This window comes from Dipodomys ordii, unplaced genomic scaffold (genome assembly GCF_000151885.1).
Source record: "Dipodomys ordii isolate 6190 unplaced genomic scaffold, Dord_2.0 Scaffold1, whole genome shotgun sequence".
Classification (NCBI taxonomy): domain Eukaryota; kingdom Metazoa; phylum Chordata; class Mammalia; order Rodentia; family Heteromyidae; genus Dipodomys; species Dipodomys ordii.
The window spans coordinates 62,854,482-62,873,864 of record NW_012267217.1 but is presented as its reverse complement, the minus strand read 5'-3'; the positions used below and the strand labels follow the sequence as shown (position 1 = coordinate 62,873,864).

Genomic DNA, 19,383 nt, shown 5'->3' with positions numbered 1-19,383 from the left:
AAGAGCACACCTGTCAAAGGCAGGACATGGTGGCCATCTAGTCAGTGCTGGCTCTAAAAGCCACAGAACATCTCTAGGAGGGTCTGTCCTATACGACCAGTAAGCAAGTCACTAAACCAGACTAACAGTTTAACTATAACTTAAACCTTTCATTTCAGAAGGCAAGCACATTCAGGTTTGGCATGTTGTGCTATAACTCATCTATACTATATACCTATATTTTCATTTCCTGTGTGGCAAAATGAGACATTATAATAAAGTCCTAGAGACATAGCTAAAATAGGACCACTTTTCTTTCTAAATGAATGCCAGTTACAAGAAGGAAAATAGACAGTATTTCATCAGATTAGTTATATCCAGTATTACAGTATCATCTTTGATGGTCTAAGAACTATGTTGTGGTTTGAATATGAACTGACCCCACAGGTTTGTTTTGAACCCCTAATTCAAACCTGGTAGTGCTATTCTGGAAGGCTATAGAAACTTTAGGAGATGGGGCCTAGCTTGAGGAAGTAGGTCACTAGGGCATGCCTTGAAGGTGATATTGGTCTCAGTCCTTTCCTCTCTGCTTTCTATCCATTATGAGGTGAGCAGCCTCTGCCAAATGTTCCTGCCACCATGATGTTCTGCCCAGAATCAATGGAACCAAAGACTGTGGAGTGAAATCTCTGAAACCATGAGCCAAAATAAATCCTTCTTGTTACAGCACCAAGAAAAGTAGCTTAAGCAGACAATATCATATAACTAGATATAGATACAGATATTTAAGTTAAATTGATTTCTGACCGTTTCCACAAAAACCTTTGGCACTGGAAGATCAATGCCAACAAAACATACCATTCACATAGGCCTTCATATTCACATGTTAAAACAAAGAAACCACCTGTTCCCTGAATGCAATGATATTTTGCATATTTTAATATAGGCATCTGAAAGGAAAAGGACTGGCTTTTTTAAAGAACCCTCTGCAGCACCAAAGTACAAACTATTTATGACATACCAGGAAATGAACAGAGGCTCAGAATGTACTTACATTTTATCAAAAACAAAACCAAAAACAAACCAGGTGCCAGTGGCTCATGTGTGTACTTCTACTCAGGAAGATGAGATTTAAAGATTGCAGTTCAAAGACAGCCTGGGCAAGAAAGTCTCTGAAAGACTCTGATCTCCAATTAACTACCAAAAAAGCTGAAAATGGAGTTGTGGCTCAAGTGAATGAGTGCCAGCCTTGAACTAAAAGGCTCAGGGACAGTGCCCAGACCAGACTGTCTACATGCTAAGGGCAATGATGTCTGAAGAACTAGGGATAAGCTGTATCAAATACTGTGGCTAACATAAAAAAAAAAATCTGATTTACAAAAATGCTCATCTAAAGCCTGCTTATACTGAGTTCTTCCTATACAATAAAGTTTTTCTTGCCAGAGATCACCTACCCCAGGGCAAAATTGCTGTCTTCCTTCCAGTCTATGATGCGGCAGATGAACAGTGTGTTGGCATAATCTTTAGGCCGGGTCACGAAGTCCTGGGGACAATCCTTGAGAGGTACATAAATTCTAGGCACTCGGTGGTCTGAAGGAGAAAACAGGGCATATTTCCTAAACAGTTCACTGTTCTTATCAGCCAAGAGTTTGAGAACGCCAGTTGCTGCTCGAGAATGTTTTTTCTCCAAGATGTAAACCACCTGCAAACATCAAAAATAAAGTTAGTATTATTCATCTACAGAACAAGCATTAGTTGACCAGTTTGGGAAGTCAGCAAGCTTCTGCCTGATCACCTAGGTGAGTCCAGCAGTTTTTAGAGTCATCATGAAGGGTCTCTCAATGATGTTCTAAGTAATCTATATCTAAATTACAACAATGTAAGGATCTAATAAGCATATGGATATCTAATAAGCAGCATTTGCAGCACTTGGATAAATAAAAGTGTTTTCATAACCAAAGTGTTGCCTTATGGAAATGTGTCAGACTCCAGCAGGGGAGTACAACTCCAAATATTTATTCTACATTGTATTTCCCCCACATGACCAATACTATGACTTCCCATCAACAACACAAGTGCTTTTAACAATTGTTATTAAACATAAGTTACAGTTCTCAATAATAACTTCTATTTTTGCTGAGTTTTTCTATTTTCTTAAATGATTTCTAATACTTGCCAAAGCATCTTTATAATGGCCACTGTATAATCTTTGTCAGATAATTTCAATAGCTTGGCACTGAAGTTGTTGAATATCTTTCCTCACTCAAGTTGTGAATTTCCTGATTCTTTCAATTACATTCTGGACTATGTGACTATCATGTTAAGAGACTCTGAGCCACACTTAAAATCTTCCGTTTTGGAAGGCAATCGTGTATTGGTTCTGGCCTACTGCGATGGGCTGTATATTCAATGACAATTTCATTTCAGAGCCTTTGCAGTATCATTTTGGTATTTTGGGGTTTATATGGTGATCATGGGCTATCACTGTCCTACTGGTTCTGCCTGTGAGGTGAAGGGCTATGTCACCTAGAAGTGGTGATCTCAATGACAATCTCTAGCTTGCAGAGACAAAGAGACTTCCTGTTTGGGGATTCTTATTGTGAGAGTCTCTCTATTACCTGGCTGCCCAGTGTCTCTGGGTATGTAAGGGAGTCTCTAGTCTACAGGGAGAAGATGCTTCCTGGATCGCACCAATTACAGCAGGATCTCCCTGGCTAATACCACTAAACTGCTTGTTAATACTGCATGAAGAAAAAGGAAGGTCCCAAACTGGGCAGGCTATTACAATAAGATTTCTTTTTTTTTTTTTAATTTTCTTGGCGTGGTTGGTGTCTCTGGTGGGGAGACAGTAATCTCTGAACCACAGTCTAAAGAATTTTCCTCAGCTGAGTTATTTCTTTCAGTGGCATCTCACTTGTTGGAATGAATCAGATATTGGCTACCTCTTGGTAGAGAGAGAAGTCGGAGGTCTAAGGCAGATGAGGGCCTTTCCTCTGGCCATTTACTACCATAAGGGCTCACAGGCAATTCCACTTCCAGGTACTGTTGAGATTGCCTGGTGTTTCTGTGTTAGATGCAAGAGGACTGAGTCTCCCTGGGTCATCCTCTGATGGTTAAGGCACTACGGAATTTCTCTAGTTTGCCTGCCTTCCTTCACCTTTCAAAGTTCTCCTTCAGTTATCTCTTCTTTTTATGGAGGAAAGGGTTTCTTTTTTTTTTTGGGTCCGGTCGTGAGGCCTGAACTCTGGGCCTGGGCGCTATCCCTCAGCTCTTCAGCTCAAGGCTAGCACTCTACCACTTAAGCTACAGCGCCACTTCTGACTTTTTTCCTTTTTGCTTATGTGGTGCTGGGAAATCAAACCCAGGGCCTCAGGCATGCAAGGCAAGCACTCTACCACTGAGCCACCTTCCCAGCCCCAAGTCCTTGCTTCTTGATTTAACTTCAGCACCCAAGTAGAAAACAGGAGGGTGTTACCTGTGATTCACACAGTGTTAGTTATCATGTAGATGACTCCAGCATAAATTTTGCATTAAGTATTGTTTTTACCTTGTAATTTTGGGTTGAATTCATTAAGAAACATTAACCAAAAGGAAAAAAAAAAGGAAGAGAAAGAATGCAGGTATTCTTGGAAAGTAGTAGCAAATCAAAGAATACAAGTTCCATGGACAGAGATACAGTCACAAGGACCAAGGCCCAGTATAGTCAGATAGTTTGTTTAATGTAAGCTATTCTGTCAAAATTTTTATACTGCACAGATATCTCATATGCATGTGCTTGGACATATACATAACTTAGAAATTCCTCATGTCAAAAAAAAACAAACATGAGACAACCAAAGGAAAATTGACAAGTAAAAAGAAGACAAATTAGACCCAACACTGGATTATCTTCCCTATCTTGCATATTGCCTGGTAATAGTTGGTCCTCAAAATACCTATTGGAGTGAAAACCTAGACTACTGAGTGGGCATGGGAGTAACACATACAAGAGTGTAATTACAAATTCTTCATGTCTACATACAGGAGAGATAGTTTCTTAACCAACTGGCTGGTGGGTGGTCACATGGATTCTCAGAGCAAACATTCTGATAGAAGCCTCTAGTACTGGAAGTCTCACACTATAAGATGATTTTTTTTTCATTTAAGAAGTTTTTAATGAAAGTTGTATATGAGATTACTTCATGGCCTACATCTTCTCAATTGTTTCTTCCTTGGATTTGCCGTTTTCCTCTCCGGGATGTGGCTTTCCAGTTCAGGATCTTTTTGCAGTCTTTGTCCAGTCTCAGCTTGGTGATAACCACCGTGCTTGGGTGAATGCCTACATGTAGAGTGGTGCCATTAGCCTTTTCCTGCCGTACCTGTTCAATGTAATGACATACTTCTTCCTACAAACCTGTTGACCTTTACAGTATCCTCACACAACCTGGACCTTACCATTCCTCCAGATAGATGGGCATAGTAGCACATTGTACTTCTGTCTCAGGTCTTTGGAAAGAGAGGAAGACAATCTTCCTGTGAATGTGGGAAGGTACATTGAAATGCCTTTTCTGGTTCTTGATTCAGTCAGAAATGATAAAGGGATTGAACTTCATTTTGGCTGAAAAGTGCTACCACGAGCTATTTATATAGCAAGAGCCATATTTGAAGATGCCAACAGCATATAAAATTTTTGCAAAAAGGGCTGGGAAGGTGGCTCAGTGGTAGAGCGCTTGCCTTGCAAGCCTGAGGCCCTGGGTTCGATTCCTCAGCACCATATAAGCAAAAAGAAAAAAAGCTGGAAGTGGCGCTGTGGCTCAAGTGGTAGAGCGCTAGCCTTGAGCTGAAGAGCTGAGGGACAGCGCCCAGGCCCAGAGTTTAGGCCCCACGACCGGACCCAAAAAAAAAAAAATTTTTTTTTGCAAAAAAAAAGAACTATGTAAAACAATTAAACAAGAATATAAAAATAATCATGTGATAACTATACTGAATACTTACAAAAATTATAGAAGACACTAAAATTTACTTTTCTTCCTTTTTGTTGGGGGCAGGGGGCAGTCCTGGGGCTTGAACTCAGGGTCTTGGCACTATCTCTGAGCATTTTTTGCTGAAGGCTAGTACTCTTACCACTTGAGCCACAGCTTCACTACCTAAAATTTATTTTTTGAGTTAAGTATGGACCTGACAACTCCTTGAATTTTATAAAAACAATTAAAAAATGGAACAAAAATGCCAGTGCTGGCATTATAATCCTTGCTACTCAGGAGTCTGACATCTGAGGACTGTGGTTTGAAGCCAGCTTAGTCAGAAAAGTGTGTGAGACTCTTATCCAATTAACCATTGAAGAGCCAGAAGTGGAGCTGTGGCTCAAGTGACAGAACACTAACCTTGAGCAAAAAAGTTCAGAGGCAATACCTAGACTCTGACCTGAGTTCAAGCCTCAGGATTGGCACTAAAAAAATTAATAAAGGAACAAAAACTTCTAGAAAGGGTCCCTTTTCTTTTTGCCAGTCCTGGGACTTGAACTTAAGGCCTGGGCAAGCTTCTTTTGCTCAAGGCTACTCAAGCCACCGTACCACTTCTGCCTTTTTCTGTTTATTGTGGTACTGAGGAATCAAACAGGGCTTCATGCATGCTAGGCAAGCACTGTACCACTAAGCCACATTCTCAGTCCCAAGAGTCCATATTTATATTGTTCTTCCACTGTCTGAATTTTTATTCTACTTTATTCTCTTTTCTGAGAGGGAGGCAGTACTGGGTTTTGAACTCAGAGCCTTGTACTTGCTAGGGAGGTACTCTATGACTTGAGTTACACTTCCAGCCCTTACTCTGCCTTAAATTAAATAACAACAAAAAATTGAAGTTCAAAACAATTCACTACAAGTAAAGTTTAATCAAGGAACATAATGCAAAACTCCAAACACAACCATACTCAAGGAAAAGGACTTAGACCTTTAACCAAATACAGGCAAATTAATATTATATATAGATAGATAGATAGATGTTTAAAATACATTTAAAAAAGAACTATTCACACTAGCAACTAGTGCCTCACATATGTATTTCTAACTACTCAGAAGGCTAGGAATTGGAGGATCATAGTTCAAAGCCTGACCAGGTAGAAAAGTCTGTTAAGACTCCATCTCCAAAATAACTAGAGAAAGGCTGGGCTGGAAGTGCAGCTCAAGCAGTGGAGCAAACAAGCTGAATAAGAACAAGGCTCCAGGTTCAATTCCGTTCCCCCCCCCAACAAGCCAACTATTTACTTATCATAACTCCCTGCTTGGCTCAGTGGTAGAGTGCTTGCTTGCATACATGAGGCCCTGGGTTCGATTCCTCAGCACCACATAAGCAGAAAAAGCTGGAAGTAGCACTGTGGCTCAAGTGGTAGAGCACTAGCCTTGAGCAGAAGAGCTGAGGGACAGCACCCCGGCCCAGAGTTCAAGCCCCACAACCGGCAAAAAAATAAAAAATGAAAAATAACTCCCTGCTTGCACTGACTTTCTGGTCAACTGACCAACTACAGTCTTGCACTAATCGTTTATTTGGACAAGTAGAGAATATCTGTAGGCAATGACCTTGGCTGATTTCTGCAGTAACTTCTCTGATGAAGCTCTTATATCTTGAGACATGGAAATGTTCTCCTCTTTTGAAACTGGTGCACTAGGATCTTCTTTTCCTAAATTAGAGTGAGAGAGAAAAGAAGAGGAATCAATTGAGCATATCTATTAGGCATATGGCAATATGTGTGTGCGTGTGTGCGCGCGCATGCGCATGTGCACATACACACATGCACATGCCAGTAATGGAGCTTGAACTCAGGTTTTGAGCACTATCCTTTAGCTTTTTCCACTCAAAGCTGATGATAATCTACCACTTGAGGCACAGCTCCACTTCTGGCTTTTTAATGGTTTACTGGAGATAGGACTCTACCTGACTTCAAACCATGATCCTCAGATCTCTGCCTTCTGAGTAGCTAAGATTACAGGGATGGGCCACCAGCACCAGGCTCTAATATATAGATTGGGAAAGATTCTTAGATGCTACACACCCCACACCACTCACTTTACAACCTTGCCTACAGTGGCTGGGTGGCATGGCTAAAGCAATTATGTCAGATAGCTATATGAATGCTCACATGGAACACTGGCCTCAGCAGGCCACAGCTGATTTATTTAACTCTATCCACATGTAAAACATCATGTAAATAAAGAACAACAAACAATACTGAATTCAACTAAATCACCTAGGTGTCAAAATGTCCCAAAGCACTGATGGCTCACACCTGTAACCCCAGCTAAGCTCTGAGAATCTTGGTTTGAAGTCAGCCCAAGCAGAAAAGTCCATGAGGCTCTTATCACTAATTAACCACCAAAAAGTTGGAAGTGGAGCTGTGATTCAAGTGATAGAGCACTAGCCTTAAGCAAAAAAGCTTAGGAATAGCAACCCAACCCTGAGTTAAAGGCCTAGGATAAGCAACAACAACAACAACAAAAATCTCTACATCTACCCAAGAAACTGAAATCATATCTCCGCCAGGAAACAGGCAGCCAAACTCCAAAACAGAAATATTAAGAACCCTCGCCAAAAGCAGCAAATTATATACTTTTGAACATACTTTTTTTCCTACTATTTACATTGGATTTCTTTCCCCACAAAATATTCTTACCCAATACTTTTATGTGGGAGTTTCTGGATTCTAGGGGTAGTCAATTCATGTAGTACCCATTCCAGGTGCTAAAAGACGTATTTACCATCATTTAGATATACCCAAGACCAAAGTAACTCAGCAAATTCTTCTCAAGACTAGGTGCTTCTTAAAGATTCAGTTTCAAGCCATTATCTTTGTGATTAAGTGATCAAAGTGTCCTCTACCATCTCTGCTGAAAGCACCCGCCAAAACATTCACCGAGAGAAGGATTTTCACTGCACTCCAAAAAGAAAGACACAAATACCTATTTTCTCATTGTTAGTTACCTATCCATCAGTAAAAGAGAGATAATCATCTAAGATCATCTTTTAATTTAGGCCCATAGCTCAGGAATCCCAAATCATCAGATCTTTCCAGAAGAACATCTAATTTTAGGATCTCAGTAAGAACATTTAAAAAAAATCACACACAAGGTCTGGGAAGGTGGCTCAATGGTAGAGTACTTGCCTCACATGCATGAGGCCCTGGGTTCGATTCCTCAGCACCACATATGCAGTAAAAGCCAGAAGTGGCACTGTGGCTCAAGTGGTAGGGTGCTAGTCTTGAGCTGCAGAGCTGAGGGACAGCACCCAGGCCCAGATTCAGGCCCCATGACTCTCTCTCTCTCTCTCTCTCACACTCACACACACACACACACACACACACACACACACAAAATTTGTTGATCTGTCTGTTCTGCAATATACCTTGCCAATACACTCTATAGAATAAAGAAACTGAAGAAAGAATAAGATGATAAAATACAAAATACATACTTTGATATCTAAATCCTTTATCTCAATAAAGGACAGCAATGGAGTTTAGAGAAGTGAATGAACTTTTTTTTTGGTCCGGTCGTGGGGCTTTAACTCTGGGCCTGGGCGCTGTCCCTCAGCTCTTCAGCTCAAGGCTAGCGCTCTACCACCTGAGCCACAGCGCCACTTCTTTTTGCTTATGTGGTGCTGAGGAATCGAACCCAGGGCCGCAGGCATACAAGGCAAGCGCTCTACCACTGAGTCACCTTCCTAGCCCGAATGGACTTTTTTCTATGCCAGTCCAAACCCTGGAATATAACTGTTGGCTCTAACTTAAAGTGATTATTACTTCAGGTCCCATCCCAACCACAGCAAGTCTTCTGCTCCAAAGGTCACACCAGGTCATAATCAAAAAGAGAAGGAAAGCCACAGAAGTGGGGCCAAGCACAATTTTTAGATATCACACCTGAACATGATCCTTCCAGGTTCTGTATTCATAAGATTATCCTGGTAGAAATAAGTCTTTGTTCAAAGTTACATTCTAATAAATTACACTGAAGTTTTATAGCCTTGCAGGTGAAAATCACAGATAGGGTCAATGAATGTAAAGAAATACAATGCCAAGTTGGCAAGGTAAATCACTTTAGTTCATTTCCAACAACTATGTCTTTCCACATGAATAGCAAAGTTGTTGATTCAATGAGATACTGCATTGTTTAATCACAAGATAATGCATCTATTCAATTATTCCATGTGTATTTATTGAGCACTGGGCCTTGAGAACTTAGTTAAAAGTAAAATAAATATGGCCCTAGCCTTTAGAACATATAGGTTAATGTGGAAATGATAAAAGTCATCACTCACTGAATGATGAGTGTTTAGAAATAGAAATAGTCTTAAGGAGGAAGAGAAAAGGATATTTGATTTAGATAGAAGTCAGGAAAAGGCTGTGAGGAAGTGACATTAAGATGGAGACTCGAGGGGCTGGGAAGGTGGCTCAGTGGTAGAGGGCTTGCCTTGCATGCATGAGGCCCTGGGTTCGATTCCTCAGCACCACATAAGCAAAAAGAAGTGGCGCTGTGGCTCAAGTGGTAGAGTGCTAGCCTTGAGCTGAAGAGCTGAGGGACAGCACCCAGGACCAGAGTTCAGGCCCCACAACCGGCCCTCTCCCCCCGCCACCCAAAAAAAGATGGAGACTCGAGGATAGACTGACAAGGGAGTCAAAAGACCTGCCAGCAGGGAATGGAAAGTGAGAAGAAGGAAGTTCTTCTCATAATCAAAGTCCAGAAAGAGGACCTTGAAGCAGAGCCCAATGAGCAAGGTTGGGTACTAAAAGAGGTGAAAATGAAGGGTAGATAGAAGTCAAGTCAGATGAGGTCTTTCAGGATACAGGAATCCAGAATACAAGCCTAGAGACAATGGGAAGCTGGTTTGTATGAAAGAGGGGCATCACCAAGGAAAGATTAGAGAAGGCTGAGAAAAGATATGGAAGCAGAGGTATGGCCCAAATGATAGAGCACCTGAGCAAAAAGAACCAGAAGATAGTGTGAAGCCCAGAGTTCAAGCCTCAAGGGAGACAGAGAGGGAGAAAGGAAAAGGGAAGGGAGAAGGGGAAGAGGGAAGGAGACAGAGATGGAGAAAGAGAAAGAAGGAAGGAATGGGAGAGGAGAGAGAAGGTAGAGAGAGTATATGAGATATTCAATGTAAGAAGTATACCTGATGCCAGTGGCTCACACCTGCAATCCTAGGTATTCAAGAGGCTTAGATTTCCATTCAAAGCCAACCAAGGCAGGAAAGTGTGAAACTCTTCCCTCCAATTAACCAACAAAAAGCTAAAAATGGAGCTGTGGCTCAAGTGGGAGTGCTAAAGGATAGCACCCAGGCCCTGAGTTCAAGTCCCATCTCCAACACAAAAATTAAAATATTGATATGAGAAGCAAATGATAGTTTCTAGATTTCTGTTAGCAAAAGTTATCATTTAAGAAAGTCTGGAGAAGGAAGTGAAAAATCAAGAGTTTATTTCAGTGGTACTCATTCATGCAAGGCCACCTCTGATACTATCACCGGATGATGTTACATAGGCAGATCAACAAAAGGTATGGAATTCAAAAGAGAGCTAGACTATGGCTATAAACAAAATTCACATGTTGTGCACTTCTGTATTTATATTTACAGACCAATGTGGAGAGCAGAGATTCAACCAAGTATGCTCAACTATTAAATTCAAATTCATAAAGCTCTGGCACTGCTCCCCATTCTCCATGCACAACTAAGAGAAAATGTGTTAAAAGAAGAGAACTTTTCTGAGGATGCATGTTGGGATTTGAAAATGCATAGATGTTTCCAAGAGAAATAAGGACACTGGAGGGCACACCAGGCAGACAGTGTACAAGAGGTTAATGTGGTAAAGATCTAATAAGAGATTTGTGGTCACTACCAACAAGTTGAGGATACAGTGCTGGGTGAGAAAGGTCTGAGATAGGAACAAGGTTGAGATAGGAATAAGGTAGATAAGTAATGGGGCAGACTCTGTAGCAAAGACTCTACTTACTGTCCAATATTTAATTTCTTCTTTCCTAGTAATAAGAATCCCAATTTAGTATGGTAGCTCAGTTAAAAGACTACTTTTTTTTTTTTAACCAGGCACTGCTAGCTCACACCTGTAATCTGAGGACTGTGGCTCAAAGCCAGCCTAGATGAGAAAGCCCATGAGACTCTTATCTCCAATTAACTACTAAAAAAAGCCAGAAGTGGAGCTGTAGCTCTAGTGGTAGAATGCTAACCTTGGAAAAAAAAAAAAAAAAAGAGTTCAGGAGTAGCACCCAGGCCCAAAGTTCAAGCCCCAGAACTGGCACATGCGCACACATGTGTACACATGCACATGTACACACACACAGACTACTTTGTCAACTGTTTTATAATGACAGATGGCTAACACATCTAAGTTTTAGCCAATAAAGAAAAGATTGTTAGTGACTTTCAAGAAGTATCCTTAAAGGTCTGAGAGTCAACTTGCTTTCTTACTTCCCCTCTGCTCTCTGGAATGTGGATGTGTGTGATAGCTGGAGTGCTAGCACTCATCTCTGGTGCTGCAGGCCAAAAGACTCCTCCTCTTCAGGGCATCCCGACAGAAATAACTTGAGACTGTGAGCTCCCCCTACAAGCCGTGGCCTGCCTAACTTTGGTCTTCATTAGTGAGTGAAACAAACTTTTTATTTAAGCCATGATATTTTAGGATTTGAAGCTACTCTCACAGCAGAACACACTTTCTAGTGTACGGATCCTGACAAAGAGACTAACAAGCTCAGACACTATCCAAGCATAAAATATTCTAAAAGCCAGGGAAGGTCTTCTGTTACCTACCTATATTTCAAGGCTGTGACTTGGTAGTGCTCTAGAGTAGACAGACAATAGGAGCAGGGATCTCAAAGGGCTGGGATTAGAGTATAATTAAGACACAATCAGAACCTGTATTGCAAAGTGTAGTAATGGTAACAGATATAAGACTGGAGAACTATTTTTGCGAAAAATGCTGCTAGGTGTGTCTATCCCAGTACTAATGATTTAATATGAAAAAACAGGTTTCAATTAAAAGAGCTTTTAATGACTCTCAGGATAATGCCTTGACCAATACAATAAACACCAGAGCGAACTATGAGAACAGGGCAGAATTGCCGGTGGTCCTCAACACGAAAAAGGTTATATATGTCCTTACAACCTTTAGTTTTGCTGTCAAACACTGTTGTCTTTTCTAATTCAAATAATTCTAGGAACTAGAACCACCAAAATTCTTCATTTAACTTAGGAATTTCTAAAAATTAGGTACACTAATATAATCAACTGCTTAAACTTCCCTGAGAAATATTAAAGGAAAAAAAAGTCCAGTGAGGTCCTAAACTCTTTCCACAGTTTATCTAAAACTTCTATTTAAACATTCAAAACATATGTAATATATAATGTAATGTCATATCACATTAATTCTAATTCAATAATTAATATACACGACAAAATTTAGATGTCTATGCTAACATACAATTCCTAACTTTCTTACTTGAAAGAACCTGTTTTTTTGGGGGGGGTCCACTTGTGGGGCCTGAACTCTGGGCCTGGGTGCTGTCCCTCAACTCTTCAGCTCAAGGCTAGCTCTACCACTTGAGCCACAGTGCCACTTCTTTTTGCTTATGTGGTGCTGAGGAATCGAACCCAGGGCCTCATGCATGCAAGGCAAGCGCTCTACCCCTGAGCCACCTTCCCAGCCCAAAAGAACCTTTTATCTCAGGTTCTTTGTTTTATTTTCATGTATTTTTGTTTTTCTGTCTAGTAAGTAGTAGAATCATAGTAAGAAGCGGGGCGCTGGTGGTTCACACCTGTAATCCTAGCTACTCAGGAGGCTGAGATCTGAGGATCACAGTTCAAAACCAGCCTGAGCAGGAAAGACTGTGAGACTCTTATCTCCAATAAACCACCAGAAAGCCGGAAGTGGAGCTGTGGCTCAAATGGTAGAGTGCTAGCCTTGAGCTGAAAATCTCAGGGACAGCGCCCAGGCCCAAAGTTCAAGCCCCATGACAGACAAAAAAAAAAAGAATCATAGTAATATTAATACCTATGTTTTGAACATTGTAAGTCCTAAAAATGATATTGCATAAATTAGTAAATGTAATGTATGTGAATAAAAGTAACTTTACTATAGTTAAAATAGAATAGTATGTATATGTACATATTTTATATTATATTTACTACTTACATTGTATATTTTATATTTTGCATTATTATTTAATCATGTTTATATACTTAGTTACATTAAGGAATTGTTAAGTACTTGCTGTTTACTCCATATAACTGAGATATATTTTGTTATAGTCTCAATTTTTAACATATGGTTGATAAAAACCACTAAATGTAATCCAAATTAACTACTATGAACTTAAATATGAGTTTTGAGTATTTACTATTATATTTAAATTGGGCTGGAAGGTGGCTCAGTGGTAGTGTGCTTGCCTTGCATGCATGAGGCCCTGGGTTCGATTCCTCAGCACCACATAAGCAGAAAAACCTGGAAGTGGTGCTGTGGCTCAAGTGGTAGAGCACTAGCCTTGAGCTGAAGAGCCCAGAGAGAGTGCCAGGCCCAGAGTTCAGGCCCCACAACCGACCAAAAAAACAACACAATAACAACAAAAGAAACCATGTTATACAGGTGATAAAGTTGTTGGCATTAAAAAAAATTACTATAGATTTATTATATTTAAATTGACTTTATTTAAATTCACCGAGAATTGTATTTTATATTTCATGTTCTGATTTTAATTCAAATCAATTTTGGATGACTTAGTTAAAATAATGTTTGGTAATTTTTAAAATAAATGCAAAATGCTGGATTTAGCATTGCTACTTTCATGCATATACACCTGTGAGTATATACATAGATGTATACACATGTATCTTAGTTTGGTAATAAAAAAAGCTCTTATTTGCCTATTTCCTATCAAAATTACACACTGAAATAAGATGGTGGGTTTTTTGGGGTGGCAATACTGGGATTTGAACACAGGGCCTCATGCTTGCTGGGCTGGCTTGCTCAGTCAGTACTTTACCACTTGAGCTATGTTGCAAGCCTGATTTTTTGGTAGTTATTTCAGAGATAGAGGCCCTCAAACTCTAGCTTTGAACCTTAACCTTCCAGGTGTCTGTTTCCTGAGTATCTAGGATTGTGGGCGAGAGATACTAGTGCCCAGCTAAATCTGATTATTCTTAACACTATTGCACATCAAAAGGTTTTCAAAAGATTAAACTGTAATATAAAATCAGGGCAATAGAAGAAAAAAAGCAAGGAACTACATGTGTTTCAGTCCATCGGATTAAAGGAACAGTAAGTTCACCTGATAAACCCAAGAGCAATCCACTTTGAGTGAATGACCACAGAAATTTACAATCTCCAAAAAAAACTCAATGAAAAGTGCAGTAACTATTCGTAAATAAAACTGTGCCTCTTTTAGGTTCTCAAAATCCATCAACTAGGAAACTTAGCACATGGGCCCTTCTTTCTGATGATCTGGACAGACAGACAGACAGATAGATTAGATAGGAATAAATATAGATCTCATATATATCATAATATCTCATATATCTAGATATAGCCATATTTAGATATATAGAGAAATAGAGACACATGACTAATATATTGTATTTATATATACAACTGAAGTCCTCACAGCACACAGGTGTCATTCACTGTGGACAATCATTTGCTCTGCAGCAGGCTTGGCAAGCATAATGAGTGCAGATGATCATGACAGGACTCAAATGAAGCTCCTGCCAAAGCCAAGATTCAGGATAACCAATCTTCAGGGATACTAATGAGTTCTCTCCTTCAAAAACCCCCCAGACCAAGTATGTTTCTCATTTTGATATAAGGCTAATAAAACTATGATATCAGGGAGGTTTCACAGCCTATTTATTTCCCACATGCCCACTTCATACCATGGGTACCAGATTCACCAAGGAAATAGAAGGCACGAAGAAGCAGAGCCAGGAAATAACAGAATGCAGGGATACAGGTGCTGACTGTGATGACCAGCTCTCCACACAAGCAGAATCAAAACTTGCTGGGAAGGGCCACACACAGAAGAAAAAAAACTGACCTTATTATGGTATCATTTATGTGGCCATAGGTCTCCTTGAAATGACAGTCAGCTAGTGAACACCCACAGAATGTCAGGGACTACAAATGACCGTGTCTCCTTTGTCAGGGGGCTCACATAAAATTTAAATGCCAGTAATTTTTTAAAATTCTTATTGTTATTCTAAAGGTGATTACAGAGGTGTTATTACAGTTATGTATGTCAGGTAAAGAATACATTTCTTTTTGGGTAGTATCACTCCTTTCTTAGCTCTCTCCCAGTTTTTCCCTCCTGTCCCCATCCACAAGTTGTATAGTTCATGTTCAACATAATTTCTTGTGCAAACAGATTTTTTATTAATTAACATTTCTACACATGGCAAACAAACGTTAAAACCTATGGTGTTGGTAATTGCTAGCAGTGTACACAGGGATAACATGAAGGGAGTCCAATAGAGGTTGACAGAGCAACTAACCTCTGAGCTGAAAGTGAGAGGGCTGAGCTGGCTAGGATGGACTTGGGGGGATGCCATGAATCAGGCTAGTGGAAGAGGAGACTGGGGATGGTGGATACAGGGCTATTTAAAAAGTCAGTAGAGAGCTGGAAATGCCCAGTTTTATGGGGTACAGCAGGAAACAGAAAAGCCTGCATTTTCTCATAACAGAGGTTCTCAACATATATTTTCCAGACAGCAACTCCCTTAAGAAATCACCTTCTCAGGCCCTACTCATGGCCTACTTTATAAGTAGGACCTTTATAAGTAGGAACCAGCAATGTCTACTTTTAAAGATTTCCAGGTGCTTCTATGAAACTGAAGTGTGAGTGCTCTTGCTCTAGAGTAAGAGCAATAGGCCACCACAGGAAGAGCATGTTGAAACAAGAGAGAACAGAATCAATGGGGTCTTAGTGAGTATAAGGCATCTGCTGTTACTGTAGAGCTTAAGGAAAAGGTTTGGACTAGAAATAGAGATGAAGGAGAAGGCTCAAATGAATAAGCAAACTGGCTTCCTCAGAGATTGTTCAGAATTAAAAGGGATGAGCTCATGCCTGTTCTCCCAGCTACTTGTAAAATGGAGATTAGGAGGACCATGGTTCAAGATCATCAAGACCCTACCTCAGAAAACCAGCTGGGTAAAAAGAGACATGACTACGATCCCAGGTACATAAGAAGCATAGCTATGAGGATCATGGGCCAAGGCTTGCCCAAAGCAAAAAAACTAATTAGAAAAATAACTAAAGGAAAAGGGCCGGTGTCATGGCTTAAGTGGTAAAGCACTTGCCTAATGAACACAAGGTCCTGAGTGTAAACTCCAGTACTGCCAAAAAAGAAAAAGAAAAATTCAAAATTGAAAATAGCAGAGAAAAGAACTCAGGACAGCACAGTGTAGAATACCAATATTTAAGTAAAGCACATGTAGAAAAGTATGCAAAGGAAGTAAAGGTGTGGTCAGAGAGGTAGGAAAAAAGCCAATGTAATGAGAAAAGCCAAATAATAAAAGTATTTCAACAGAAAAAGCATGGTCAGCAATGTGTCTGTGGTAACAAGTTCACAGCAGACCTAAAGAGACCAATTTTAATGAAGGAAACAAAGGGAAGTCAGGATGCTGTGCCTGGGAAACGGAGTGAGATGTGGACTGTGGGATGGGGTGTGGAAAGGGCTCAGGAAGTCTGGCTGTGAAGGAGTGGAATAATATAGGGTGGTGGCAGTACAGAGAGAGAAATCACCACAGAGTTTTTAATATTTTATTTTTTTAAGATAAGAGAGGAGGCTTAGCATGGTTAACTTCTGGTGGGAAGAAAAGATGTGGCTGGAGCAGGCACAATAGGAAAAGGGAGGGAACTCTGGGAAGGAAGGGATGCGGCCCAGAACCCAGGGGAAGGGATTAACCTCAGGGAGATGCCCACTGTATCAAACACTGGAGAAGCGGGTGGAGACAAGACATAGGCTTGGTTTCCTCTGAAACGTGAATCCAACTCCATCTGTGGAAAGTGATAGGGAAGGTGGAGACCCACACCATACAGTGTGCCACAAACCAGGGGATTCTTGGATAAGAATGGTATCCCAAAACAGCAGCCTTGATTACGGAGGTCTCTGAGCCTAGAACTGTGCTAGATGGTTTACACACGATACCAGGTTTATTATTCTCCAGCAGTCTAGGTGAAGTAGGTAGGGATTACATGTCAATTTTAGAGGGAAGAGAAATGAGGCTCACAGATATCAAACCATATGCTTGCCTATGGAAACTCACTAGGAAGTGGCGTGAGCAGAAGTTTCATTCCCACAATGCCACATTACCTCCAGGATCTGAACAGCACTGGTGGAGGTGGCAACAGAGAAGAAAACATACACTGGAGAGATATGTTGAGTGACAGTCTCTAGGAGAGTCCAGTCAACTCTATTCAGGACACATTTTGAGTTTGGGGTGACAAGAGGATATAAGCATACTGATAACCTCTGCCCAAGTTGAGAAAGAGAATGGAAATATCAGTTAGATAAGAGCATCTGAGAGTAGACATATGGGCAAGAGATTAGAGAAATAAAGCCTTAATATATCAAGATGAAGAAATGAATGATATGGAAGTTAACATCATCTAATTTGCAGACTGTCAAGAAATTAAGAGGGACGCGTTTCTTAGACAAGATGTGACCCTATTCCTTAGGCTGACCATTGCAAGTGTCTGCATGCCCCCAATTTGCACCTGGGCACTAGACAATATAGCTTTTAGGCTCCAACCTGAACCTTCACAGAGTGCCTTCTGCTCAGATGGGGCTTTGCACTCATTCCCAGATGCTAGCTGCATTAACTTCAACCCCTCCTGGTTTTCTCCGAGCATTCTCTGCTCTAAATCTTTCTCTCACCCAGGAGAAATGACTTTTAAATTTCTTTCTACTAAAGCTTTAATTGGCTTTTAGCCTCATGGCTCCCTGAAGACCAAAAATGCAGACACATACACTTACAGGCTTCCATCTATAGATGGCTTTAACTTACTAATTCTGCATCTTTCTCAACAGATGAATTATTCCTCCAAGTTGAAGTTGACCTCCACTTGAGCTCTTCTTAAAGAGACCAACCTTCACATTTTATTGTGGTATGAACACTCCAACACCAGAAACACAGTGTTTACTACAACCAGACTGGACTTTCTAGACAATCCTGTAAAATGATAAGTAATGAAAAAGATAAGCTACCTTGAGGACAAAACAGAGACTGGCCTTCAAGCAGAAGTTAGACTAGATGAGTCACACCATGTTTTGAGTCTACAAGTCAACATATATCAAATAGATATCATATCTCTTCTCCACTCCTTCTAAAACACATTTGATATTTACTCTATTGAACATCTCCAACAGGGATAATGAGATCCAGACCATTGCATGGGTGAAAAGAAAAGAATTAAATGCTGCTTCCCCAAAGGCCAGCCCTCTTTTTCAATTCATTTGCTGTGACCTAGAAATAGCAGGATCACAAAGTGATCACTGCAGAGGAAAAGGAGTCAGATAGTTTAAACAGGAACAAATTAGTTTTTACAGACAGTATCATTTCTGAGATCCATAAAGCCCCCAAGAAGCAGAACGATACACCAAATCAAAGACAGCTAATATTTGATGCTGATGTTGTTTCTATCTTTGATGGAAAATTGCTTCTCCTTAATAAGGTAACAAGTTTAGCTCTGAATGCAAATCAGGATAATGTGAGCAGCTCCTGCCAGGCTAGATGTACAGACATGAGTCATTGTTTTTGCTGCCAGATTGGTAAGTCTGAAAGTTTTATAATGGAAGCTATCTGGCTTCCATTGTTGTAGGGAAAGGGGACCCATGTATTACACAGAGCAGTAACTGGTTTAGTCTTTCTTTAGTTTCAGAGGGAAGGAAGAAGTCTTTTTGACAATAGTTGCAGAAACAAGACTGTCCAGAGGGCTGCAAATGAATTAAAGATGAGCAAAAAGTTACATAAGACAGCTGGGCACCAGTGGCTTATGCCTGTGATCTTAGCTACTCAAGAGGCTGAGATCTAAGGATCACAGTTCAAAGCCAGCCCAGCAGAAAAGTCCCCAGGAGATTCTTATCTCCAATTAACCACTCAAAAACTAGAAGCAGCGCTGTGACTTAAGTGGTAGAGCACAAATCTTGAGCACAAAGCTCAGGGACAGCATCCAGGTCCTGAATTCAAGCCCCACAACCAACCAAAAAAAAAGTTATATTAATAAATAAAAATCTAACATAAAATGTGCCAGTCATGAAATGTAAAGTAGGAAAAAATGTATCTGCACACACAAAAAAGGCAGAAAAGGGAATGATCAGACATTTTATTAGAGGAAACATCTGTAGCAATCAGATACTAAGGCTCCCCATTATGACCCCCTG

The 19,383-nt window shown here is 40.4% G+C and overlaps 1 protein-coding gene across 1 annotated transcript in view; it reads right to left on the bottom strand.

Moving 5' to 3' along the window:
* Positions 1 to 19,383, bottom strand: part of Dis3l2 (DIS3 like 3'-5' exoribonuclease 2) — a 356,978-nt gene that overhangs the window by 201,468 nt on the left and 136,127 nt on the right. Inside the window, exons 7-8 of the mRNA XM_013021392.1 lie at positions 6,534 to 6,634; positions 1,434 to 1,681 (exon numbers count right to left, since the gene is read on the bottom strand). Of these exons, the coding sequence (XP_012876846.1) occupies positions 1,434 to 1,681; positions 6,534 to 6,634 (349 nt within the window). The remainder of the gene's footprint in view (positions 1 to 1,433; positions 1,682 to 6,533; positions 6,635 to 19,383) is intronic.